The sequence below is a fragment of the Mustela putorius genome, unplaced genomic scaffold (assembly GCF_011764305.1).
Source record: "Mustela putorius furo isolate JIRA1106 unplaced genomic scaffold, ASM1176430v1.1 tig00003863_pilon_pilon_pilon, whole genome shotgun sequence".
Taxonomy (NCBI): domain Eukaryota; kingdom Metazoa; phylum Chordata; class Mammalia; order Carnivora; family Mustelidae; genus Mustela; species Mustela putorius.
Genome location: NW_025422015.1, coordinates 1637110 through 1659770, shown reverse-complemented (window position 1 = coordinate 1659770; position 22661 = coordinate 1637110). Strand labels below are relative to the sequence as shown.

The window sequence follows — 22661 nt, the reverse complement described above, 5'->3', positions numbered from 1 at the left end:
GAGTCTTCTAAAATTAGAATTGGTATAGATGGTCCCTGTATTTTAATTTCTCTAAAAATTAAAATGTATAATCTTCACAGTTGGCATGTTGACCAGTGTCTCAAAAAATAACATTTAAGAAAATAAGATTTAATGTATTTTGTAGGAGATGAGAGCTAGAGCGAGATTGAGGCTATATCTAGTCCAGTGATTTATCGACCGGGGGTGATTTCTCACTCCTGGAGGCAGGAGTCCAGAGGCGTTTCTGATGATCACAGCTGGGGGTTGCCACTGGCATGTAATGGGTAGAGGTCAGGGCAATGGATAACTGTCTTACTGTGCACAGGGACAGCCCTCTTTCACTAGAGAATTCTCTGGCCCAAAATGTCAGTAGTGCTAAGGTTGAGAACCCCTGATCCAGTCTTCCATATAATCTAGAAACTGAAGTTCTGAGAGGTTCTAGATGTTACCAAGTTATCCAGCGGTAAGCAGGTAAGCCAGACCCCGAGCTCAACCTTCCTAAAGACCAGTGCTGAGCTTTCTGCACTATGTTGTTTTCCCTTCTTCCTTATAAATGAACAACTACTACGAAGCATGAAAAATAGAATATAGGGGCGCTTGGGTAGCTCAGTGGCTTAAGCATCTGCCTTCGGCTCAGGTTATGATTTCAGGGTCCTGGGATCAAACCCCAAATTGGGCTCTTTGCTCAGTGGGGAGCCTGCTCCCCCCCCCCCGCCTCTCTGCCTACCTGTGATCTCTGTCAAAAAAATAAATAAAATCTTTAAAAAAAAATAGAATATGCAAGGAATTTTAGTAAACAGAGCTTAAGGGCTTTGATTATTCATGGAGTAGGAATAACCCATCAGTAACCTATATCAAAAGTTCTTAAAAATTCTTTTTGTGATTCTTTTGTGAGCATGTTTTTCTGATTAGTGTATTAAGTTATTCTGGGTGGCAGCTGCTGCCTTGACTGTTTTTTATTTTTCTTTAGTTGGTTAAACAATAAATGTTAAAGCTGCCAACAGGTGTTCTCTGACATTTTGAGGATCATGGTGTAAAGCCCTTAAGCCAGTGTTTCCCAATCTTATTTGACAATGGCAGGCTTTTAAAATGATCAAATATGAGCACCAACGGGGCTTAGGAGATAGGGTTGGACTAAAATACTAGACCAGGAAAAATGGGGTTAAAGGGTCATTATTGTCAGACTTCTAAAATTCAGTCCTACAGTTTTTTAAAACATCACAGTTAAGAATTAGAAAAATGAAACTATATTGAGAGCACTTTAAAGGGAGTAAAAGATCTTTCATTTTATGCTTTCGCTATCCAGTAAAACCAAAGTCCTGTATCCTTATTGTTAGGAATGATGTTGCTAAGTTAGTTTCCTAAACCAGGTGCCAAGTCTTACATATATCCTCCCCCAGACTGGTACTTCTAACAGCGGGAAGAACACACACTTCAGTATTTAATATTTATTGGATTTGGATGCACTCGATATTTTTAATTGTTATATTTTGGACAGCTCGCTTTCTAATTTTTATGTATTGAAGCCAGTGACTTTTTTCCCTAACTTTTCATACATGCAGAATTGCTGCTTATTTGACTCAAATGTAATTTTTGAATTATGAGGCTTTTCTTTTCAGATCCCAGAAATTCTCAGGGACGGAAGGGGATCAGCAGTCCCCAAATTTTCATACATAGTTCCGATTGCCTTGTATCTGGGAATCCCTGGCTTCTCCCATCCTATTTCGTTCATCTTGAGGAAACCGATCCCAGAGCCTATTACATGACATGCTTTTCCGTCTCTGAAGTAGCGCGTCTGATGGTCCTGGCAGTGACGTGGCAGCTGCACGTTGACTCATGGCGCTCAGATGTTGAACTGTTACTGTCACTTAACTGAGGTCCCTTACCTGTCTCAAAAGGTTTGAATCTAAGCATGTGGGTTATTTACATAGATATACAATCTTTACTTCAGTTCTAACTTGGAATTCCGCTGTTTAGCGACTCCAGTGTGGTTAGAAATTCACATAACCATGAAATTCACCAGGAAAAATGATTTTCCAGTCAAATCGGGAGTAGCCAGTCCAAATAGCCCCGCACGGAGGACAGTGTTCATGTCATCCGGCAGGTATTCGTTGACCGGAGCCTTCTATGTAAAGTCACAGAATATTGGAGCAAGTGCTTTGTTTTCTGTTCCCGTTTGGCGTAGATGAAATTTTGTGGTTGCTTTGATTGGCAGAGGGGATAAGGGATCAGTTAGGTAAAGGTTGGCAAATGTCATGTGCTAAGGAATCACTTGGGAAGCTTGTTGGACAAAAAGTTTTCAGTTTCCCATTGAGCAGCTACACCCAAAGGCAGCTTTAGCGATGAAGTGCTTGACCTTCTCCTGTGGCGCCCTGCCATCCCTCTCCCCTCGAGGCCCTCTGGCCGCCAGCCAGAAATGGTGGCATCTAGCCAACCTTAAATTAGCCAAAAGATTCTTTTTCTGTCGTTTTGGCTCCTGGACACTCAAGCATCTTTGGTAATAAGGGATTTCTCCCACTCTCGATTTCTGGGCAGGCTGCTCATTTAACCCTCATGTTTTCCTCTTCTGGTCTCTGCCAGCCAGGAGTCCAGCAGAAACAAAGACCCTAGTTTCTAAGCCAGAAACACAAACACAGCATTACAGTCTTAATCAATCAAGATCCTGTAGATGCTCAGTTTGAGTATTTTGTTCTGGAAGAAGTGGAGGCTCCTTAGGACTCAAAAGGAAACTTTTATTTTTTATTTTTTTAAAGATTTTATTTATTTATTTGACAGAGAGAGATCACAGTAGACAGAGAGGCAGGCAGGGGGGGGGGGAAGCAGGCTCCCTGCTGAGCAGAGAGCCCGATGCGGGACTCTATCCCAGGACCCTGAGATCATGACCTGTGCCGAAGGCAGTGGCTTAACCCACTGAGCCACCCAGGCGCCCCTCAAAAGGAAACTTTTAAGTCACTGTAGGAACATGTCAATTCTTAAAGGAAGCAAGGAACATTTAGATGGCGTAAAAACCCTTTTATATCTTTTCAAATCTAAATTGAACACTGATAGGAGAGACATTAAAGAGAGAAGTTCCATCGCATTCTCAGCAGTTCCCTGGGTCAGTCATTTGTCCGAAGAAAGCACCTTTTTCTTTTGTCAGAGATTGTGGAGTTTCTGTCTAAGGACCAGCTAGATACTTAGTTTTTGATTATTCTGTTTTAATTCTGTGATATTAATATTTTAATTCTCTAAAATGGTTCTTTAATTATTTAATTATTCTACGTTTAATAATTAAGGTTACAACTCTGCTCACGGTGCTTACCTCTTTCTATCAAAAAGAGAAAAGTCAGGGGCGCCTGGCTGGCTCAGTCAGAGGAGCATATGACTCTTGATCTTGGGGTTAAGGGTTCGAGACCCATGTTGGGTGTAAGGTTACTAGAAATAAAAAATAAAGAAAAAACGGCGGGGGGGGTGTTGGGGGGGAGAGGGAGGGAGGGAGAGAGAAGCAAGCAGGAAGAGAGGGAGGATGAGGGATGGGGGGAGATGAAGAGAGGGAGAGAGAAGTTAGCGATTGTGGCCACAACAGTTGCACTCCTCTAACCTACCCAGTCTCTCCTGATTTCTCTCAGATACTTGTGAGCAGAATTTGAGCCAAAGAGTCTCAATAAAGCATTCTCCTTTTTCAGTTCTTGCCAAATTCTCTTCTTCTGCTCACCTGTCTAGTTCACGCTGGAGCTGCTTCAGGGGTGGGGCCGAAGGCCACTCCCTGCTCAGCTTTAGCTCCCATTACAGTTCAGGATTTCAGCAAAGTAGAATTTAGGTAAAATTCGCTCCCAGTTTTTTTAGGCTGAGTAATCCTTAGCTCTCAGCATCCATTTTCCTAAGGGAGCGGCCGCCCAGTTGCTGCACAGGGTTTCACGGTAGCTGTAGAGTGCTCTGCCGGCCCTCCCATCCTATGTCCCGTTTTCTTGCCTAGTCCTCCCCGTGCACCAAGCAATTACAGGATCCGAGAACAGACGTGGCTGTCTTTGAGAGTGGTGAGTAGACTCCTTTCCCGGCCAGTCCTGGACCTAACACGGCAGGAGTTCCTGGTGCAGTTGCATATTTTCAGGTCCCTTCTACTACTAGTTGTGTCTGTTTGTGGTCTCTAGCCGATCCTTCATTCAAAAGCAACACCTTTCCCTCTCTCTGTCAGCCAAGGGACTGGGCCACTTGTTAGCATCTGATGTACTTTCTCCCTTCCGGATCCCATGGCATCTGTTTCTTTTTTCTTGTGGGTCTCCTTTTGGGGGCATTAGTGGTTTGTCCCAGTTTGGCCTTGCCTGTCCTCTTCTTGCCATCACTATGTATGTGGCCATAAGTGACCTGATGTGCATCTTCCTGAGAACCACCAAAAAAAGGCAATGAAGAGACTCCAAGAGGTGGGCGCTGTGACCTGGGGATCTGTGGCTCCTACCTTTGCTAATGTTGTGGTTTCAGGGGGACTTCAGGTGACTTTGATCTTCACAATTCCCCCAAACTATTTCCTGCACAAATAAAATCGAAGTACAAATAGCAGGCTAGCTATGCAAATGTAAGATTGACACAAGCCCTCTGGCTCTATTCTCCAGCCAGAATGCTTCCCCTCGCTTCTCCGATACATTCTAGAGCCTCTGCTGCCTGGCAACTCCACTGGTTTTCTTTGTTTGGGTCAGTTTATAGTTTCAGCAGAACTGGAAGCTTGGCTCTCCAAATAGCCCTCGGTCTGTTCAAGCCTGTGATCCGGGATTGCCAGGCCAACTGCTCACAAGTCATTAAGGATGAGGAAGGCAGTGATGGGCTGAAGGGCACACAGCAGAGAAAGGCTAGTGTTGACTCTTAACCGTTGCCACGTTGACCAAGTAACTCTGTCTTGGGCTAAGGCACTTCCTTACTATGTCCTAGCGTTACTCGGGGTGTTTGCCTGAGACCCGTTCACTATGCCTTTCAAGAGCTTATTGGAGATGCCATTCCAGGAAGGTAGATGCCTTTCGGTTGTGTGTGTACATGGGTGGGATGTCTGACTTAGGTCTCCAGACAGCAACAGCACCCTCACTTTGTGGCAGTGCTTCTCATCCTTGCTTCTGTGTTGCTGGACTGGTCGTTAAGGTCTTACCCCAGAGGTTGCAAGGTACTGCTCTGGGTGTGGCCGGGTTGGGGTTTTAAAAGGTCCTCAGGTGATTCAAATGTGCAGCCAAGCTTGAGAACTACTATTCTAGAAGGTACTAAAATTTTTAAGATGTGGGCTCTGCCTTTATAGTATGCTTGCTGAGCCAAAGCCTAATTACCCGGTGAGTAAAATAACAGTGTAAGAATGAAATAGCAAGAGAAAACAATGTAAGGACTTCGTTTCTTTGCTTTAGGCCAGAATTTAAATGATAGAGGATAAACTAAGTGGTGCACTGAGAGTTTTTATAGAAAATGGCACTGGAGACTTCTGGAAAAAGAGAAAATTGAATATAAGCTCTCTTTTGTTCCTTCCCCAAGCCCCAGTAAAATGTTAAGGGATCTTCTTTTGCAGCAGTCAAAATCCCCAAGGATGGGGTTAGTGGGACTGGAGACCACATGAACAAAATGCTAGGAAGGTACAGGGTTTGAGAGGCTAGCCAAAACCGAATCTGGAGTGGGCAGTGTAGTGGCCAAGAACCAGTCCAGTTTCTACCAAAGAATTACCCAAGGGGCTATGGTGAGTGCTGTGAAGTGTGTAAACCTGGTGATTAACAGACCTGTACCCCTTGGGCTAATAATACATTATATGTTAATAAAAAAATAAAAAATTATATTAAAATAAGAAGAATTACCCAAGGGCTCAGGAATTGATAACACCAAGTACCTCTGGGAAGAGGGATGAAGAGAATGGTGCTCTAGAATGAGGCAAATTGGCTGAAAGTCTTTTTAAGAAGCCCTTAGTTCTCTGCCAGCAGGATCTCTATCCTGGAGGTTTACTCTCCATGGAGAGGGTAGATAGAAACCTCCTGAGAGGGAAGGGAGGCTGGGAAATGGAGTCTTTATCCTCTGTAAATCTGTGCTCAGTAAAACTCTGGGGTGCTGTTACTGTAGAAGAAAGGGAGAATGAAGAATGGGGGATAACTACCAATCAGTACCATGCTTCCATATATAGGCATTTGCTATATTAACATAATAATATTAATAATAATGATGAAGCTGATGACAGCAGCCAACTCTTAGAGTGCTTTTCACATGCCCAGCTCTGTCCTGGAAACTTTATATTAACTCATGCAATCCCACATTCCTATGGAGTTCTATTATCCCATTTGGTAGATGTAGAAACTGAGGCACAGAGAGGCAAAATAACTTCCTCAAGATTTCACAACCAGAACCAGGCCTAACCCTTCATCTTTCTGGGATGAAATCTGACACTGTGATTAAGTTTCAGAAAAGCCTGATTTCTGGTTAACATAGTTAAATGTATTGGTTTTGTGTTCTCTTTGGGAAAAAATGAGTATACTAACCTATGCTTGATAAATAGAAGGAAGTAGTGCTAGTTTTGTAAAACTGTATTATGTTTGTACAGATTCAAGTAACATTAAGATACAAATAATTGAACATTTATTGAGGTCTGTTAGCTTTTTTTTAATTTCAAATTTGGTTCACATATTTTGAATACTGTCGTAGAGGTGGCGAATGGCGTAATATAACAGGTCATTTAGAAGGTAACTCTGGCCACCTGGCGCTAGCTGTAAGGCTAAAGGCAGGGATATCGGGGCTGAGGACTGGGGAGTCCAGAGGTTCTTAAGCTTGAGCTTGCATCAGAATCACTTGGAAGGCTTGCCCAAGCGCAGATTACTAGGCCCTACCCCAGAGTTTCTGGCTCAGGAGGTCTGAGGGGGGTGTCCAAGAATTTTTACTTCTAAAGCTTTCCAGATGTTGCTGCTGCCACTGGTCCGAGCGAGGATCACAGTTTGAGAACGACTGCATCTGTGCGAGAGCTAATGAGACTCTAACATATGTCAGCGGGAGGGAAGATGAAATCAGGAGGGGGACAATGAAGCGTCGGGGAGAACTGCTGGGACTCGCCATTCTTTGGGAGCTGGGGCAAATGGAGAAGAAAGGATCTCGGGCAGTTGGCTGGGGTTTCACATTGAATGAAAGACAGACTGAAGAATGTTGGTTGGGTGTGCAGCGAAGGGGCCACCGGTGACATGCTGACCTAAAGAAAGGGAACTTTCATGGCAAAGTGAGGTCAGAAATAGATGACCCAGGCTTCGAGGAGATGCGACTGTCCTGTGCTAGCATCTAGAATATAGATTTCTTTAATTCTGGAATACTAGGTTGTACTCTGTATTATGGCTTATTTTAGCTGGCCATCTGGTTTGGACCAAACTAAGACTTCTCTCGTATTGTGCATCGTGGTAGTTTCTGGCTTTCTCCCTGACCTTTTGTTTAGAAATAGATCTGACACTAAAAAAGTGTCCAGTTTATTTCAAGCGAAACTCCCCCTTTTACTTATGTGTGTATTTTTTTTTGATCACTGTAGAAACCGTTTTCCTTGCATTTTACTATGTATGGTGATTTTCAAGTTCTCTCTGCCTCTTGGATCCTGCTTATGGGTCCTCAAGACAACTCAGATTTAAATCTAATTTCAGACTCGTCAAGTTCTGTTGGCTTTACCTTGAGGTTTCCCTCACTACTGTCCCGAGCATAGTTTATGCGCTCGTTCCCTTTGATCTGAATGATAATATTTGTCACAAGAGACTTCGTTCTCACCCTTCTTCCTACTCTAGTTCCTTATGTGTACATCTGTGAGTTTTCCCAGAATGCAGTTCTGATCACAATATTCTTGTTTAAAATCTTCTCTGTGTTTAATAGTCAAGTCTAGTTTTCTTAGCTTAGCACTGACGATCTTAAATCATCTGGCTCTGGGGCGCCTGGGTGGCTCAGTGTGTTAAAGCCTCTGCCTTCAGCTCGGGTCATGATCCCAGGGTCTTGGGATCGAGCCCTGCATCGGGCTCTCTGCTCACCGGGAAGCCTGCTTCCTCCTCTCTCTCTGCCTGCCTCTCTGCCTACTTGTGCTCTCTGCCTGTCAAATAAATAAATAAAGTCTTAAAAAAAGAAAAAAAAGACCCACTCTTCATTTAAAAAAAAAAAAACCCATCTGGCCCTGACTTTTCTTTCCAATTTTAGTTTCTCTCCCTCACATTCTTGGCTGGATCTACACTACTCACCAGTCGTACCTATGCTTCTCTGCCCTCTGCTCTAAATCTGACTTATACTTCCCGACTAGCCCGTCTTCTTCATAGCCTTCACTACCCAGAAGTAATTTCTCTCAGTTAGTCTCATCAGTTTCCATCTAGCACTGCCTCTGTAACTCATTCTGCTTATTTTGCCCCCTATTTTATGCCTGTGATACCCATAGTAATGACGTAGGAATCGGTTGAATGAATGAAAGAATGGGAAGACAGGTGTCATGACTTAGTGCAAATAAAGTGGCGAATCATTTAACTGACACATAAGAGTATTCTTTACCAGTGAATGACTTTCACCAGTGAATGACTTTGACTGAAATTTTCTGTTGCTGCTGTGAGTGGGGATTTAAGGGGAGACTTCTTCAAAGTATGGTCTATCAACTTTGTCATCTTTTTGGATCAGAAGTCTTTTTTTAACTTACTAGCTTTTGGTTGTCTTCAATATTTCAGTGAGCTGAATACTATCCTTATTTATTTATTTACATTAAAAAAAAGATTTATTTATTTGACAGTGAGAGAGAGAGAGAGAGAGAGAGAGAGCACAAGCAGGGGGAGCAGCAGGCAGATGAAAGAGGGTGAAGCAGGCTCCCCACTGAGCAGGGAGCCCGATGTGGGGCTCCATCCCAGGACCCTGGGATCATGACCTGAGCCGAAGGCAGATGCTTAACCCACTGAGCCACCCAGGTGCCCCCAATACTATCCTTATTGCAAGATGCCACTTGTCTGTTATGTTGTTATGGCAAGCTTGTGAATCATTACCTGGGTGACACGTGTGTGTATAAGTACACACGTACACACATGAATTCACACATTTTACCTGAGATTAATTATGATGACCAATTGTGTTTTTTTCTTTACCCCACACAGGATAAATTGGTGAGATGAACTAATTTCGGAGTCACTAGCCTGATTAATAATCTGGGCCAATTATTTTCTGCCTCTCAGTAAAGTCCATTGATATTTTCTGATTCTGCTTTCATTTGCTCATTGGAGTGTGCAGAAGAAGAGTGCAGTATATAAGTAATTATAGAAGTGATATAGGGTTTGTGGGTTACAATCAATTTTAGAGGAAGAAACATCTAGAACTAGCATAAGAATTTATGCTATAAATTATAAAAATACTAAAATGTTTCAAATTTAGAATAGAGTGATATAATTGAATTAAAAATTTTGTTTGTTTGTTTTTTGACTGAGGATCAAGCATTTGGGACTTTTAAACAGTGTTAGTTTGGGGACCGTATTAAGGACCATCATTATGATACTTGTGTTTAGTTCTGCCTGTATATGTACATTGAATTAGTTCCTATAGCAGTGAGGCTCACAGATATTTTTAAGAGAGCTGATAGCCAATGTTTATTTTCTGGTTAAAACTGGTTCTTGATTCTCTTGAGCTTTATTTTATTAATAGTTCTTGAATTTGGACTTAGAATTGGTTTAATGTCAACTTTCTCCTGTTTACAAAGGGGAAAGCTCATTTATTTTTCATGCTTCTTTGTCATGTTGTTCCCTTTGCTTCTGAGAAAAGGGCACCAACCTATTTCGATAGGGAAGTTTAGGCTATTTATAAAGCTAGGCAGGTTAATTGAAATTGACAGCTTGGTAATGTCCTCCTTGGTGAATGACGCACATGGGCTTTAGATGATGTTGGCATGCTGTTTTCACTTATAGTCAGGAATCAGCTGGAGGAATTTGTGTGCTTTGAGCTTCAGTGTTGACGTAGGTATTGAGTACAGATATGTTTTAGGAAACATCTCATTTCCATATAAATGAAGGAAGACTAAAAAAAGAATTAGATGGCTTGCCCTTAAATTCCAGCTGTTATCACAAGGATGACGAAAATATTTCTTTTGACTTTCTGGAAAAACAGCTTTGGTTGTATTCAAGTGAAGTGAAGTTATTGCAGGTTTATTCAGAAATACTGCTTGTATTCATTTTTGGGAATCTTTCTTCAGCCATGTGTACATAGATTTGAAAAACTATATTTTTTTGTGTGCATTTCTGTAAACTCCAGGTTTAATCTCTTCAATTTTAGAGAGCTTCACTTAAGAAATTTGTAGTCACATTAATAACCTTGTTAATGTGATTTTAATAAAAGGTAGAGGAGCTACAGTGTTCATCTCTCTTTTATGACAAAAACTGTGGGTTTTGGGGTTTGTTGTTGTTTTGAGAGCATAAATGATTCACTAAAGATCTTATCTAAGTGGTGGCATTGACACTTTGTTCATCTTAAATAATTTCGCGCCAATGTTCCATATTTTTAGTAGTCTCTCATCTGATAATTGCTAATAGTAATTGAATTTCTTGGCAAACAAAAGAAGATCCAATTTTCAAGCACCAAAATCATTTTTATTATACCCTTGAAGAGTTCTTTGTTAGTCATTAAAATGTAAAAATCTCTTTAAAGTTGATGCATGATTTCAGGAGCATAATAAGCAGGAAATGTTGAATGCAGCTGAGTTTTTTTTTTTTTTTAAACAACTCTTATCATAATTAAATCACTTGAACTATGAAATTGATATAGTCAGTTGGATATGCAGTTGAATCTGGACTGGTGTGAGGATTTTCTCTAAATTTCCTTGGTATGTACTTACCTATTTTTTTTTTAAGATTTTATTTATGTATTTATTTGACAGAGAGAGAGATCACAAGTAGGCAGAGAGGCAGGCAGAGAGAGAGAGGGAAGCGGGCTCCCTGCTGAGCAGAGAGCCCAATGTGGGACCCAATCCTAGGACCCTGGGATCATGACCTGAGCCGAAGGCAGAGGCTTTAATCCACTGAGCCACCCAGGTGCCCCAACTATTGAGTGTTTAAAGATAAATCAAACTGTCTGTGTTCTCAGGAAAGGAGTTTCACTAATTTTAATCTAGTCATTGAATCCTTGGAATTGATTGCTGGATCTGTGGATATTTTTGAATCTGCACCCAAAATTTTAGACTTTTTGATAACAGGGATTTTTGTATTTCATCCCTCCATTTGTTCATTTGGTAAAGATTTACTAAGCACATGGATTTGCTCCTGGTCAACTTCTGTCTTTAACTTTCTTCTCATCCATATTAATGACCCAGATTTCTATGCCAAGGGTTTTCTGAGAAAGACAGGTGGGATCTATTCCAAGCCTCACAAGCAACTCTTTCTATCCATTGTTGCCCAGAGACATGTGGAGAATATTGTAAGGTAATTGTAGATATAGGTAAACTTCCTAAATCTGGAAAGCTTAGAACCTGGAGTCTTCTGGACCCATAAATAGAATGCTATTTTCAAGTAAAAGCAGGATTGGACAGAAGGAGATGTCCAGAAGTGATATAGATCCTAGGACCACTGTGGCCAACCCTGGAGGTGTTGGGATCTCTGGAGTCATATTGACCCATTGTGTTGTCCCTAATTGTACTGAAATGACCAGACCTTTATACCCACACACTGATCAATCATTGGAATAGTGGCCACCACACATGACCTTAAGCTACAAGTTCATTACAGTTGAAAGTTCATTATAGTCCCTAGAAAGGGCTGACTGCTGGTGTCTGTTTGCCCAGAGCATTCTCAGCAAGCAGGGCATCAGGTTCTCCACACATAGGGGTCTGGGCTGAGGCCATCACGGTGCCCTTTGTAGGGAGTAAACTGTGAGCATTATCTTGATGGTAGAATGGCTTCTTCAGTTCACTTAGTTTTCCAGCTCTGAAACATGAATATCCCGATTTAGGATGCTAATATAGGGTAAATTAGTTACGGCTAAGCTGAACATATTTCCCTTATTACTTTTTATCTAGGTGTTAATATTATTTAACTCTAATAATAGTGACTATATGTCTTTGTTTATTCAGAACAGCTGTTTTCCTGGGACTATACAGTTTAGGCCTGTTGAGATCAATCACATCTGTTAATTATTCTTAGTATCCTTAACATTCCCAGACATTTCTATTTGGAATGTGAATTGTACAGTCATTCTACCTAGCATTTTTATTTTTAAGATTTGTTTTCATGTTTATTCTCTAAATATCTTCCTAATAAGTAGAATACTCTATTCACTTTTCTACTTATTTTAAGAGGTAGAAGTGTTCTGGATTAACTTTTGACTTTTGCTTTACTTGATCCTAAAACAAATGCCTTTCATCTTTATCAAATTCTTTTTTTAAAAAATTTTTTATTTTTTATAAACATATAATATATTTTTATCCCCAGGGGTACAGGTCTGTGAATCTCCAGGTTTACACACTTCATAGCACTCACCATAGCACATACCCTCCCCAATGTCCATAACCCCCCCAACCCCCCTCCCCCCAGCAACCCTCAGTTTGTTTTGTGAGATTAAGAGTCACTTATGGTTTGTCTCCCTCCCAATCCCATCTTGTTTCATTGATTCTTCTCCTACCCCCTTAACCCCCCATGTTGCATCTCTACTTCCTCATATAAGGGGATCATATGATAGTTGTCTATCAAATTCTTTATTGGCAAACTTTAAAATGTAAAATCACAACATATTCCAGAAAGTCTTTGACTACAAATATCGTAATGTATTATCTGTCCCCTTCCCCATCAAAGTTATATCTACAATGGCCGTACCTGTGGTTTATCATTTAGCTCAATGAGTATTAATCATGAATGTGTCATGTCCTTATTTACCCTTTGGTCAGGGAATCTGGGACTTGAAGGGCTTCCCTGTTGGAGCTGATCTCTTTTCTGGAAGGATATGCTGACCTGTTCAGATTTGTGTCCTAAGGAGATACGTGTTGCTTAGAGATGGGCAGTTTTAAAGCTGCCTTTCCAGAAATTTTGTGGTAATAATAAATTTAATTTTACCCAAGGTAGATTTAATAACCTGCAGGACCACTGTTTTCACAAGGAAAGCTAGTTTAAAACTTGTCATGGCTTCCAAAATATGTCTGGGCACTGAACAGAAGCAGGTCTTCACTGACTTTCATGACCTACCAGGAAGTAATGTTGTCACTTTAACCTATGACTGCTTGCTGCTTTTTTCCCAAGTTTTGTTTCTTTGCACTCTTCTCACTGTTTCTGAGCTAGTTGTGGCTTAAATGTTGTATAGGGAACTGGGTTCACTGGTGGACTTGGTTATATCCATCTGTGACTCTGGCTAGAAAAGCCAGCTTGCTGCTGGTTTTCTTTTGATATTTGGCATTCCATGGTGGACAGTATCTTTCACGTCTCAGTGTGCTGCCAATGATGTAATCATGTTCCCTTTACAAAAGAAGAGAACTATTAAGGATGTCATGGTATGACTTGATGACTGATTTTTGTCGACAAATGAGATTCTAACACATTAGTTATTTAAATAACCAAACATCTGGCATTCTACACGTTTGCGTGGACTCAAGAGGTCATGGAGTTATACAAAGAGAGATAGCTTAAAATTGAAGCACAGGGAGCAAAACTTGAGAAGTTGGTATGTTGTATGGATGCCTTTTCTCCTAGGTACCTATAGCATCAATAGCAGTAAGTTTATCTGAAATGTTAACTTAATTTTACTCCATTGTCTGAGCTTTAGAAAGAAGTGATTTGGATAGTATTTCCTTTTTTCTGACTTAGTCAGAAAATCTTGTTGGGCATTGAAGAGCTATTTCAGGGTAAACCTAGTTTTTTTTTTTTTCCTTTTTTTCTTTCTTTCTTATGAAATCGAAGCCCCTGACCACTTACCTAAACATTCATTGAGTTTGATTTCTAGCGCTTTGATGAAGCTGCTGCCTCCTTCCAGTTTTCCTTGAGCTTCAGAAACTAGGGTGTCATTAGAGTCAAGCTGCCTTTGAAAGTTAGGAATTACGACTGATCTTTGATTTTATTTATCATTTGGATGAATGTTTTAAATGGTCATGTGTTTCAGGGCTACAATTCTATGTAACCACCTGACCTAAAGGATGTGGTCTGTGTGAGATTATTATATAATCACATAATGCTACTTAATAGGAGTGAATTTGAGAAATTTGGTTCTAAATACCCAAAAGCTGAGTTTAGTCAGCTCAGAAAGTAAAGAAAGACTGGATTTCTGAATCAAAAGAAACCTAGCTTCCATCATTTAATTTTTCCTTTAAAAATAAACATTTATTAAGCACTATCAATAAATCAGTAAATTGATGAGTCCCGAACACTAATATAGTCCTTCCTTGCCATCCATTCATACCAGGCCACTGTTCTTCATTCCACCTTGGTTCACTGTCTGCCTCTCCAGGACTCCTGTCAGTATCCCCATGGATGGTGTTCTCAGTGATCTCTCTAGTGATCTTGTCCTTCATCCTACCTCAGCCCCTCACTCTAACGTCCTATCCCAGATGTTATCATTATCAATAGTAACTGTGGTCCTTCCAGGATCTTAATCTAAGGCATCCCCAGCTCTGACGTCCACCTTGAACCTCCCTAGCTCACTGCTTCTAGTACCTCCAATCCAGCAACCTTTTGGCCATATTGATTTTTTTTCTTTTTTTGCCATATTGATTCTTTTTTTTTTTTTTTAAATTTTATTTATTTGTCAGAGAGAGAGAGGGAGAGCGAGTGAGCACAGGCATACAGAAGGGCAGGCAGAGGCAGAGGGAGAAGCAGGCTTCCTCCGAGCAAGGAGCCTGATGTGGGACTCGATCCCAGGACGCTGGGATCATGACTTGAGTGGAAGGCAGCTGCTTAACCAACTGAGCCACCCAGGCGTCCCTGGCCATATTGATTCTTAAAAGCCATGAATCCCACCACCCTGTCACTGTATCTCACTGTCCTGATGACCTTTCTTCCATTTATACCCAGTTTAAATTCCATGTCATTATTTGCTTGGCAAAATCCAATCTCAGCTAAACCCATCTTTAAAACCTCAATCTTTTATTTTTATTTTCAAATTTAAATCCAGTTAGTTAACATATAATGTATTATTAGTTTCAGAGGTAGAGGTCAGTGATTCATCAGTCTTGTGTAACACCCAGTGCTCATTATACCACAGTGCTCATTATGTCCATCACTCAGTCACCCCATTGTCTACCCCCTTCCCCTCCCTCAACCCTCAGTTTGTTTCCTATGCTTAAGAGTCTCTTATGGTTTGTCTCTCTGATTTCGTCTTGTTTTATTTTTCCCTCCATTTCCCTATGATCTTCTGATTTGTTTCTTAAATTGTGCGTATGAGTGAGATCATATGATAATTGTCTTTCTCTGATTGACTTATTTTGCTTAACTTACTAGCCTCTAGTTCCATCCATGTTGTTGTAAATGGCAAGATTTCATTTTTTTAAATGGCTGAGTAGTATTCCAGTGTGTGTGTGAATGTGTGTGTGTGTGTGTGTGTGTGTGACATCCTTTGTATCCATTTATGTGTCAATGGACATCTAGGCACTTTCTCTAGTTTGGCTATTGTGGACTTGCTGCTATAAACATTGCGGTGCAGGTGTCCCTTCGGATCACTACATTTGTATCTTTGGGATAAATACCTCGTAGTGTGATTGCTGGGTTGCTGGGTAGCTCTATTTTCAGCTTTTTGAGGAACCTCCATGCTGTTTTCCAGAGTGGCTGCACCAGCTTGCGTTCCCACCAACAGGGTAGGAGGGTTCCCCTTTCTCTGTATCCTCGCCAATATTTGTTGTTTCCTGACTTGTTAATTTTAGCCATTCTGACTGGTGTGAGGTGGTATCTCACTGTGGTTTTCATTTGTATTTCCCTGATGCCAAGGGATGTGAGGCATTTTTCTTGTGTCTTTTGGCCATTTGCATGTCTTCTTTGAAGAAATGTCTTTTGTGTCTTCTGTGCATTTTTTGATTGGATTATTTGTTCTTTGGGTTTTGAGTTTGATAACTTCTTTATAGATTTTGGAGACTAGCCCTTTATCTGATAGGACATTTGCAAATACCTTCTCCCATTCTGTCCATTGTCTTTTGGTTTTGTTGACTGTTACCTTTGCTTTGCAGAAGTCTTTTATCTTGATGAAGTCCCAATAGTTCATTTTTGCATTTGTTTCCCTTGCCTGTAGAGACATGTCTAGCAAGAAGTTGCTGTGGCCAAGGTCACAGAGGTTGCTGCCTATGTTCTCCTCAACGGTTTTGATGGATTCCTGTCTCACATTTAGATGTTTCATCTATTTTGAGTCTGTTTTGGTGTATGGTATAAAAAAGTGGTCCGGCTTCATTCTTCTACATGTGGCTGTCTAATTTAACAAATACCCTTTCCTAAACCCTCAATCTTAAGTAGAATGTTACCAGAGAAAAACGTCATCTTGCAATTGATGTCACTTTTAGTCTGAGACTAGTAATCTCCAGGGGCCACTCTTGCTGCCTACCATCCTGCTGCCAGATCCTGGTCCTTTCACTTCTCCATTTTCCTGGATGACATTCCCCTCCCCCCCCCTTCCTCCCCCCCCCCCTTTAAGATTTTATTGATTTGACAGAGAGAGAGAGAGAGAGAGAGAGAGAATGAGCACAGGTAGGCAAAGCAGCAGGCAGAGGAAAAGGGAGAAGCAGGCTCCCCACTGAGCAAAGAGCCCGACACCAGCCTTAATCGCAGGGCCCTGAGATGGTGACCTGAGCCCAAGGCAGACGCTTAGCTGACTGAGCCACCCAGGCGCCCCCCAGAAGACTATTTCATACTTTTCTCTCCTCAACACTGCCGCACACCCATCCTTACTTTTTACCAGTAATCTAGTTTCATGTTTTGCCAGGAAGATAGATGCAGTGAAAAGAGAACTTTGACAAGCTCTCGCCATTGCACACACTTCTGTATCCGCATCGGTGCTCACACATGCCTTCCTCCCGCACTCTGACTGAATGCAAGGGTTCCTGTCGACCTCTCCACACTAGACCCCTTCCTCCTCATCAAAGCCGTAGTCTTGGTTGTTCTTCTGTCTCTTCATTTCATTAATTTTCTCAATCATTTCTTCCTTTATCGATCATTTTTATAAGCCTGCAAGTATGCTTTTTTATTGGTCTTACAGAAAAATTCCCTTTATTGACCCATATTTTTGTCCAGTCAGTTGTTCCTCCTTTTTTTCCCCTTTACAACAAAACTTCTCCCAATAATTATCATTACTCATTGTCTCCTGTCTTCCCTCTCCCTCTTGATCTAGGCTTCTAGGCCAGCACATTCTCCTACTTTTCCTCCAAACTCTTGGCTTTTTTTTTTTTCTTTTCAACTTTGCTGATTATATTAGTTCTCACGGCTTGTCTTTTTAACATTGGATTTTTCCTCTATGTACTCACATACACTTACTTGTCAATCACACCCAGGCCCATGTTTTTTAGTGCTGTCTTGATGATGAAGACTTTCAACTTCTATATCTAACAGTCTGTTTACAAGCTTTACATTAACATCTGAAGGCATCTTAGATGTAACCTCTCCATCAGTGGTATTTCATCCCAGCATGCTTCATGGTTTGCCTTTCCTTAGTTAAGGGCAACTCTGTCCTTCAGCTTGCGTGGGTGAGAAGCCTTTGAGTCATCCTTGGTGTTTTTCTCTGACTCATGCTCTGTAACCATTTTATCAACAAATCCCTTCAACTCTGTATTTAGACTATATCCACAGAGTCTCACACCTTTTCTGCAATTAGGTGTCATCATCTCTTACTGGTATGGTAGTATCCTGTAATCAGACTTGCCATGTCTCCTTGCGTGGTTAGAGGCTATTCACCAAGTACCAGCTAGAGAGATGGAATGTAGGTGAGAGAATGGCAGGATTTTACTCAATGGCTTCCTGTCTCCCTCACCTAATTGTTGACTCACTCATTGTCATAGTTAATAGAGAGCTGACAGGGACCTGCATGGCCCTGTCTGATCTGTGTCACCTCCCCATCCCATACTCTTCAACTCTTCAGCTTTATCTCCTATCAGTATTGCTCTTACTCCAGACCAGTCACTGGGTACTTCCTGCCTTTTCTCTGATGTCATAAGAAATGCCAGGTACCCCAGGACCTTTGCACTTGTTGATCTCTATGCCCAGAACATTTATTCCCTCAGATCTATGCATAGTGTACTTTCTCACTTCCTTCAACTCTCTCTGTATATGTTACCTCTCAGTGGGACCTTCCTGATCCTCCTATTTAAAATCACAGTAGCCCTATCTCCTGTTTCTAATTATTTTACTCTTTTTAGTATCATGATTCTTTTGTTATAGATAGTAAATTGAGCCTTAGGGAGTTTAGTAATTAGTGGAGATAGCACTGAAAACCAGATCTGTCTTGACTCATGGTGCAATCACTGCATGTGTTAATTTACCCATTGGGATACTCTGTGTACGAAGTTTGTATCAGGTTAATTTCACTATAATATGTAGGAAGTCATCATTTTTGTATAAGTTACGTGTGTTCTTCTCTCATTACCCTTTTGGGAGAAGATAGAAATAGTTTTTGTTTTTTTTTTTAATTTCTTTTCAGCATAACAGTATTCATTGTTTTTGCACCACACCCAGTGCTCCATGCAATCCACGCCCTCTCTAATACCCAACACCTGGTTCCCCCAACCTTCCACCTCCCGCCCCTTCAAAACTCTCAGATTGTTTTTCAGAGTCCATAGTCTCTCATGGTTCACCTCCCCAATTTCCCTCAACTCCCTTCTCCTCTCCATCTCCCCTTGTCCTCCATGCTATTTGTTATGCTCCACAAATAAGTGAAACCATATGATAATTGACTCTCTCTGCTTGACTTATTTCACTCAGCATAATCTCTTCCAGTCCCATCCACGTTGCTACAAAAGTTGGGTATTCATCCTTTCTGATGGAGGCACAATACTCCATAGTGTATATGGACCACATCTTCCTTATCCATTCGTCCGTTTTTAACAGTTCATGTCATTGCAGCTTGTTGGAGAGAGTTGTTAAATTAAGCTGTTTCCTCAGAGCAAGCAGGCATTTGAGTAACAGTTCTGAGAAACTCAACTTTGCCACCTTCTAGCAGCAAAAAAGGCTGTACTTAGTGGCCCCTGGGTGGTTTAGTCAGTTGACCATCTGCCTTTGGATCTGGTTGTGATCTCAGGGTCCTGGGATCAAGCCCCACATGGGGGCCTCTTTTTGGTGGGGAGTCTGCTTCTTTCTCTCCCTCTGTGTTTTCTCTCTCACTCTCTCTCAAATGAATAAGTAAAATCTTTAGGGGAAAAAATAGCTGTATCTACGTCCTGAGATGATAAATACCCAAGTCCAGGGAACTCGAAGTGGCAGGGAATAAATAAGAACACTGCTCACCTAGTTAGGGAGGCTCAGGCATTCCAGAGGTATGTATTCTACAGGAGGAGGCTTGAACCTTACGACTAAGGAATTGTTTGTAGTTCAATGGAGTCCTGGATTTTCAGAGCTTATCAAGCTGTTCTCCGTCAAATAGGGAACTGATGAGTGATAGAGGTCACAGTTTCACAAGACAGTCACAGATGGTGATGAGTATGAATCATGCTTTTAAGTTTTTGCAGCTGCTTAGAGAGTGCAGACTACAGGATGTGTCTGGCTGGCATTTCCCAGCACCTGCCCTATTTGTGATGCGTATTCAAAAGGAGTGATTGAGCTGAGAGTGAATTCTGTGCAACAAGAAGAACTGGTGTCCCTCAATTTTGGGCCTGAAATATGAATCCCTGATCTGTCCACAGACTTCTAGTCACCTGGCCAGACCGTGGTCATTATTTGTGTCTGCCCAGCTCCCTGAATTTAGGATTTTTCTGGTTATTGGTGGACAGGTGGTGAAATTTCAAATGAGAATTGAACACTAGTAACATGTACCTTGTGTTTTCAATGCGAAGCCTGAAGTGTTTATCAAGCTCTTTTAATTTAAAGAGTCTCAAACTCCAAATTCTGTATTTTTCTTAGTAGGTAGAGCTGAAATCTCTGCTCAGCTCTTTGGGCTTCTAGCTGTTATCTGTTGGGTTCTTCACGTCTCCTTCAGCCATAGAGGTCAGCCAAAGATTTGGATGGAGTATACACATGGACTTTGGGGTGCCCCTATGTGGTGTTCTTTTAGGGGCTTGGTTCCTCAATATCTAGCCACTGGCACCCCTGAACCCCTTTCATTCTCTCATAGCTCCGAGCTAATAAAGATAGAGTCTGTCTTGTCTGAATCCTAGCAGTCTCTTGTCACAGAGAATGCAGAGTCTCCTCAGGGGCCAGGACTTATAAATGTTATGCTTATCCACTGCCCTTCCTTTCTTTCAAGGGTCAAGGCCTCTTTGGTTTAGGCTGCTTTTTGGCTCTCCAATGCCTTTAAGTCACTTATTTGTTACATTGTGTCCAGAGTTGATAATACGCATGGGCAGGTTAGTCTGTAAAAGAGCTACTGGACTCCTTACTAAATTTGTAACCTTCACAAACTGATACATAATTTTCATTGTCATTCAGTTCAACATACTTTATAATTTCCTTATAATTTTTTTGAGCCGTGGATCCTTAGACATATTTAAAATTTTTTTCTAACTTAGGATTTTCTAACTCTCTTTCTGTTATTGACTTCTAGCTTAGTTCAGCTGAAGTGAGGGAATATACCCTGTAATGATTTTAATCGTTCAAAATTTGTTGAGATTGGATGTTTAGCCCAGTCTGTGGTCAGTGAATTAACTGCTTCCTTGTAAAGGGTTTGTATTCTTGGCTGTTGTCCTGCTCATGTCAGTTAGGTTGTATTTGCTAATCATATTCCGATCTTCTCTAGTCCTGACTTTTTATTTTGGTATGCTTTTTCTGTCACTTACTGAGATTGGTGTATTAATATCTCCCTCCATATTGGGAATCTATCCACTTTTTCCTTTTAATTCTGTTAATTTTTCTTATTTGGAGCCTGTGTTGTTCCATGAGTGTAAATTTAGAACTATGTCCTCCTCCTGACTTGAACCTTTCAAAATGATGAATTTTCCCGCTTTATCTCTGGTAATGCCTTTCCCCCTAAAGTTTACTTTGTCCACTGATCCTGTGGTGACAACACCTTGTTTTGCTTAAGGCTTTCATTGTTTGTTTTCTTTCTTTTTACTTAGGATTCTTCAGTTATCTTTATTGTCTCAGTGTTTTAAGTAGTTGCGGTTTGCTTTCTTTTATCCCAGAGTGACAACCTTTCTTTCAGTTGAAACGCTAAGATTACTTACAGTTAATATAATAATTATGTTTGCATTTAAACCAGACCTCATGCTAATTATCTTCTATTTCCTTCACCTTTTTTATGCTCCGTCACCATTAACTCTCTGAATTAGACTCTCTCTCATGCTGTGCATTGTATCACTCCCATTTGTCATATTAAGACTAATTTTTCTTTTTTTAGGAAAAGATAGAGTTTTCAACACACCGTTGTGTGAACAAGGAATTGTTGGGTTTGGAATTGGGATCGCAGTCACTGGGGCTACTGCCATTGCAGAAATTCAGTTTGCAGATTATATTTTCCCTGCTTTTGATCAGGTAAGAAGGTTTCATTTTACTATAATTGAACTTTTTTTTTTTTTTAAGATTTTTGTTTATTTATTTGAGAAAGAGTGAGAGAGAGTGAGAACACAAGCAAGGGAAGGGGCAGAGGGAGAGGGAGAAGCAGACTCCCTGCTGAGCAGAGGGAGCCCCCCATGGGGCTCAATCCCAGGACCCTGAGATCATGGCCTGCGCCAAAGGATTGTTTAACTGACTAAGCCACCCAGGTGCCCCTATGATTAAACATGTCTTAGATTACATCCGTGAAGTGTTGGAGTTTTGCTTCCACTCTCCCAACCTCTGATCTTGGGGATTTTTTGGTCATCTTTGAGCTAATGCATTATGAGTTATTTTATTATGGGCATATATTTAAAGATCTAATAAAATGGTTAAGGAAAGGGATGACAATAAAAGATTCCTTGTGACCTGTCCTTTTTCTCTCCCCCTAACCCCCCCACCCCTAGATTGTTAATGAAGCTGCCAAGTATCGCTATCGTTCTGGGGATCTTTTTAATTGTGGAAGCCTCACGATCCGGGCCCCTTGGGGCTGTGTTGGCCATGGGGCTCTTTATCATTCTCAGAGTCCTGAAGCTTTTTTTGCTCACTGCCCAGGAATCAAGGTATCCTCATTTATACACTTTGTTTGATCTCTGTTGGATATTTCCATTCTGGTTTGTTCTGTTAACTAATATGCTTATCCAGAGGAAAGCAAACAGGATTTGTGGAATTTATGTGAACTTAATTGCTTTTTTTAGAAAGGGAATATTTATTTTAGATCAGCTCTCCAGTTCCCAGGTTTATAGAATATTCTTGTTGAAGTAGCACTGGCTTAACCCTGACATTAATTTCACCAACTATAAATGATGAGACAGAGAACATAGTTGGTTTAACTTCCCTTTCTTTCAAAGCTCTGTTTCTTTCTAATGGGGCTTTCTCACTTAACTGATTCTGGGTAAATTTTAATAGATATACAGTTTAGTACATATTTACCTCAAATTCAGAGGGATAGGACTTTTGCTTCAGTTTAAGAGAAGCCTCTGTTATCCAGATGTGTTTTCCAGGTAAGGTAATACGCCATCAAATAATTTTGAAGCATCTCTCTTTTAAAGCTGTCTGTAATAATCTTAAGTATTC

At 41.0% G+C, this 22661-nt stretch overlaps 1 protein-coding gene across 3 annotated transcripts in view; it reads left to right on the top strand.

Moving 5' to 3' along the window:
* Nucleotides 1-22661, top strand: part of BCKDHB (branched chain keto acid dehydrogenase E1 subunit beta) — a 222573-nt gene that overhangs the window by 21173 nt on the left and 178739 nt on the right. For all 3 annotated transcript variants that reach the window (XR_006602304.1, XR_006602305.1, XM_004752815.3), the window contains exons 4-5: nucleotides 21391-21524; nucleotides 21992-22147. Coding sequence is in view for 1 of the 3 variants with exons in the window: in XM_004752815.3 (XP_004752872.1) it covers nucleotides 21391-21524; nucleotides 21992-22147 (290 nt within the window). In the remaining 2 variants the exon portion in view is untranslated. The remainder of the gene's footprint in view (nucleotides 1-21390; nucleotides 21525-21991; nucleotides 22148-22661) is intronic.